We start from the raw sequence: 5148 nt of genomic DNA on the forward strand, positions 1-5148 counted from the left end.
CATCACTGCTTCAACTACCTATTTGATTTCATCTTCATCCACTTACCTTCTTTTTGCACTTCATCTTCATGTACGCGGTTCAACCGGCCGAGCCCTAGTTTTGTATGGATATTAGAAAAATACGAAACACGCTTTCCGACTGACGACTCTCTTAACCCACCTTCCCCTCTATTTATCTTTTGCTAAAACCGGCGTGTCTCTTAAGAAACCTTTCTCGTTAACCTGACGAAATCCCTTTCCCCTCTTCCTGCCATCCCACAATCCAGGTATCTCGTGTTTACTTGCCTGTTTATGAATTCAATTCAAGGTTTTAACAAGATGTCCTCCCAATTTGACTTTAGGGTGGGGCTTATAGGAATTTGTGGATCCCCAATTCCAGGTTTCGATTATGCTTTGATTTGTGATCCGCTATAGAATGAATCTTGTCTTACTGTGCCAAAAATAGGATGTTGTTTTTGTATTTCCCAATTGTATTGGCATGTTATTGTCACTAAAACCTTGGATGCTGCTAATTTGACCCTTGCAAATACCATTTTGTATTGAAAAAGTTGGTAGATATGATCCATTTGGTGGACGTAAGTGGATAAAAGATTGAAAATCTGTATTTGAACATGTCATCCCATTTTATAAACACCTAGAATTAGAATGTATATTCGGATTTCTGTTATTTATACTTCGTTATATGCTAAACGATCAAACAATTTTGTCAATATGTAACACTGTTTTATCACATGAAATTGTGACTACATCAATTACAAATGTCATATAAGTCAGAATTACTATCAAACATATATTGAATTATGAAAATATCCTTAATCTTCTGAAACCATTTTCTAGTTTTTATGACTGATTTGGGTGCAAAAACCAGAATTTTTGAAACTTTATCTTTTATAGTATTCGTGCATTCATGAGCCTGAAATTAAGTTGTATTTGTGGTACTGTGACACTTCACCCGAGGCTATTTACAGCATTGAGTTGCATTAGTTCTAAGCACTAACAAGTACAAAAAATGCTTCTAGTGGTAAATTACTGCAGTCTGCATGCATACATTTGTTTTGATACTCAATTAAAGCTATTTGTACTGTTATGCATCTTCTCTTGTTTATACTGGCTTTTTCCTCTAGATTCCATCTCCAATGGCAGGAATGGGAAGCTCTAGTCAATGTTCTAGCTCAACATCCTTCAATAGTCTTAAAGAAACTGATGATGATCATATGATTGCCGTTATGATGTCTGAAGAATATGCTAACTTAGATAATGAAGTTGCTAAGCGCCTTTCCAATCTCGCACCTGTTCCTGTAAGATTTATTGCATGCTTTGGAACATTAAGGATACTACCTTCCACAAACTTTTCATTTATCATTATGAATTAAGGGTCTCAATGAAAAAACAGCTAAACAGAAACTGACTCACTGATGCTTTGAGAGTTTGCAGCTTGTACCAAGGATAAATTCTTTCATCCCAACTTACAGTGATGCTAGCATGGACCACCAACGACTTATCCAAAGGTCAGCCTTGTAGATTTTATTGTTAGTTTACAGAATAGAGGTTAATTTATGTCAGTAATGTATTTTTGGCTCTTGCATGAAACAACATATGTTGTATTCTTGAAATGTTGGGTCTGTCAGTATCTAGAAACTTTGGATAAATTAATTTCATTATGTTTTAACAAATAATCTCTTGACAGAATATTATAATATCTGCATTCAGGCTACATGTTTATGGTCTATGTGAAGTTAGGGTCTCTGGTGATGGAAATTGTCAGGTAAGTAAAAATTTTGCTTATTACTGCTGATCCTAGTCATTTACTGATACACTGTCCTTGCAGTTCCGTGCTCTTTCGGATCAGATGTTTAAATCTCCAGAATATCACAAACATGTGCGCAAAGATATAGTAAAACAAGTAAGTGCAATTGAGAACTTGAGATTTCAATTTGTGTAATGTGTGATAACATAATTTCTCTTCAAAAAAAATTCAATTCAGTGCTACATGTAAGAATTACGTTAATTATCCTCATCATGTGTTATTCAGCTAAAGGAGCACCGGCCTTTTTATGAAGGTTATGTCCCGATGGAGTACAAGAAATATTACAAGAAAATAGCCAAGTATGTCACTTGTAAGGTTCATTTTTATATGCCCAAGGGTTTGTTTTGAATTTACTCCTTAATAGTTAGTCACTTAGTTGTTAAGATTCTATACTTATAAGGTAGTTTTAACAACTTCCTGAAGAGTAATTAATCCTATCTAAGCCCGAATTAAGTCATCCTCTACTAAAGGGTATGCTTTTATTTATATTACACCCCTAATATCTTACTTAAAACTGTAGATCTGGTGAGTGGGGAGACCATGTCACACTGCAGGCAGCTGCTGATCGGGTAAATTTCTCCTGTTTAATTAGCTTAGCTCAGTATGATATTTGTTTATGTAGAATAATAGGATGAGATATAGTTGGCTTAAAAATTAGATTCTCAATATTCATGTTTTATGATCATTAAAAATTATCAGATATGTAATGGAATATGTTGTATCTATGTCTGGGTGGCTTTGTAATATGCACATATCTGACTGAAGCTTATCCCATACACTAAAGTGTAGTGTAGTTAGCTAGCAATAATTTCACCGAAAATGTTTGACAATGTGTCTGGAGTGTGTTTTTTGATCATTTTATATGCTGGTACACTTTTTTTATTAACTCATATTGGAAGCTGTGGGTGTAATACTTTTTCTTCTAATTAATATTATGATGCCTCATTCCCTTATGCAGTTTGGAGCAAAAATCTGTCTTCTGACTTCTTTCAGAGATACTTGTTTCATTGAAATACTCCCTCGTGTTCATGAACCCAAGCGAGGTAACCACATTCATGTTCCAATTTCAGCAAGTAAGATGGATAATATAGGTTTTCTATATACAGTGACTTGCTAGCTTCTAGAGATCGCAGAAACGTAGTCATATATCAGGAAATACTTGTCAAAGATATTCTGGATAATAATTTTAAAACTCATTCAGTCCTATTTGATTATTTGTTTCACTATATATTGGGAACACGACTGATACATTGAAACTTACAGTGCTTTGGCTAAGTTTTTGGTCGGAGGTCCATTACAATTCACTCTACACAATCCAAGGTAAGCCCTAATGCTTGCGCTAGCTACACCTTCTCATTATACAAATTCTGCTGCAAATTTTGTCTTAGCGATTTGTTTCCTTAATCCGCAGCTACCCCATTTCAGCCAAAAGCAAGCAAGCGACACTGGTTGTTTTAGGTCGTTGGGGACGTGGAGTTATGGTATTAAACCGAACATTTGGTTCAAGATTGAATCTTTTTCATAACGTTCGACCAAAAGAATTAAAGAAGACTAGTATAAGGGGAGTTCAGCATTACAGTATCGTGAGTTTGATTCATTTGTACAGGTTCTTCTATTACCAACTGTCTGTGCAGTGTGCACGGCTGTACGATGGATGGATGTAATATCATTGGGTTTTTTTAATAATATTATACGCGTGATATCACTTAAATGGATGTATGTTTTTAATGATATTTCAGTTACCGTCACACTATGATTGATTGCATATACAGCCAATATGCTAAACCATGTCGGCAGAAAATGTGTTGCAGCCAGACTAATTGAAACTAGCCCAAAGTTAACAAACACTCATAGAGGTCGAAAGATAAGAACACATTAAACTTAAAGACACTGAATCCAAAACTTGGAGCATAACGTGCATAAAGTTGAATTAAATTTCATGTACTGGAAAAGACATTCTCACTAGAGGTGTTAAATGAGATGGGTGGTCTGCCAAAGGGGACTGGGGGCCTAAAAGATGATTTCAATGTGTTATTATATATATAAATAGAAAAGTCTCAAATGAAAATATACATTATTGTGAATAAACTATATAGGGTAGATATTTTCCTCCCTTCCCCTTTCCTTTCATCTACACCTTTAAATCTTTGTGAACGCTCGGCTCAACAAGAAATCAACACCGTGGAGCGAAGATGCTGCCATATCCTCCCCGGTGATCAGCTCTGGCGAGATGCCATGAGCGGAATCAACTCCATCGGAATGTACACCATTTTCTTGCGGGCAACAATCACATTAGCACCAACAACTTGTAGTTTATGTTAAATATTTTCGTCACCCTTGACGTACGTGATGTTCCATTCCTCTATTTCACCTTTAGCTAGAAGGCAGGTTTTTAGAGAGATTAAACGCCATGTTTTGAGATCATTTTCAGAATAATGCTCCATTGTTGAACGGGCGTGGCTGTCATTGAGCACTTGTCAAGATTAATTATCCTAATAAATATAAAATACAAAGCAAGTGGTAAGCACGAGGTTAAACTTAGAGAACTTAGGAACCAGAAAGGAAGAAAGCAATCATTTTTATGGTAGAAAAGTAAAATTGAGAATAGGGAGATTTTTTTTTTCCATGGGTTTTGATGTATGATGGGTGAATGTTAACTTAATAAATCAATTTATGGTAGTTTGGTCTCGATCCTCGTATTTTCTTTACTTATCAGTCTAGATTCCAATGTTATCCTTATTTCAATCTAGTAATCAATCAAAATGGTCTTTAGTGAAAACATTAACGTCCTAAGATTAGAAGGCACAAAATATATTTCAGATGTATGCTAACTCCCTCACCTTAAATGTCTACAACCAGTCTAACATAAAAGGTGTTGTACTACAAGATTAAACTGACAAACAAGTTTGAATAATCCTAGCAATATGTATTTTAACTAAACTAGGTGATCAACCTAATAGAGCAACATAAAGCAATAGTCTTTATCATCAAGAGAAACACCTAATAACATGCATATAAATCAAGAAATGAGAGTAGTGACGCTTACAAAAAGGAAAAATTCATAAGCTTCAATGTCAAGTGAAACAGTGGCGGACTTAGCTCCTATAGACATGGAAAACTAAACAATGTATGATAGAATATAGGTCTAAAGTGTCGAACCTGATTCCCTAGGAAGAATCTCCTTTTTATAGAGAAACTCTTAGTTAGTCTCACACGATAATAAAGTCTAAATTAAAATGGGAAATAACAATCAAAACTAACTAAACACAAATATGAAATTACAAAATCCGAAACTAGTTATTTAAGATAGGGATTCAACAATTCTTCAAGGTGAAAAGCTG

At 34.9% G+C, this 5148-nt stretch overlaps 1 protein-coding gene across 1 annotated transcript; it reads left to right on the forward strand.

Annotated features, from left to right (window-relative positions):
* Positions 1–557: 557 nt before the first annotated feature.
* LOC141251126 (uncharacterized) lies at positions 558–4557 on the forward strand. Its single transcript, XM_073670247.1, has 12 exons — positions 558–575; positions 1125–1298; positions 1435–1508; positions 1711–1765; positions 1829–1903; positions 2033–2106; positions 2328–2376; positions 2766–2850; positions 3071–3127; positions 3414–3467; positions 4322–4391; positions 4488–4557. Exons 1-12 carry the CDS (start codon positions 558–560, stop codon positions 4555–4557), a joined length of 855 nt encoding a protein of 284 aa, XP_073526348.1.
* The last annotated feature ends 591 nt before the right edge of the window (positions 4558–5148 follow it).

This window comes from Phyllobates terribilis, unplaced genomic scaffold (assembly GCF_046119375.1).
Source record: "Phyllobates terribilis strain yellow unplaced genomic scaffold, ASM4611937v1 Scaffold_6713__1_contigs__length_42596, whole genome shotgun sequence".
Lineage (NCBI taxonomy): Eukaryota > Metazoa > Chordata > Amphibia > Anura > Dendrobatidae > Phyllobates > Phyllobates terribilis.

Bases quoted from the DNA above. Each gene is read 5' to 3' on its own strand.
- LOC141251126 (XM_073670247.1), top strand. The intron at 1,509-1,710 runs GTCAGCCTTGTA...ATCTGCATTCAG, and splicing joins CACCAACGACTTATCCAAAG to GCTACATGTTTATGGTCTAT. The intron at 1,766-1,828 runs GTAAGTAAAAAT...CTGTCCTTGCAG, and splicing joins CTGGTGATGGAAATTGTCAG to TTCCGTGCTCTTTCGGATCA.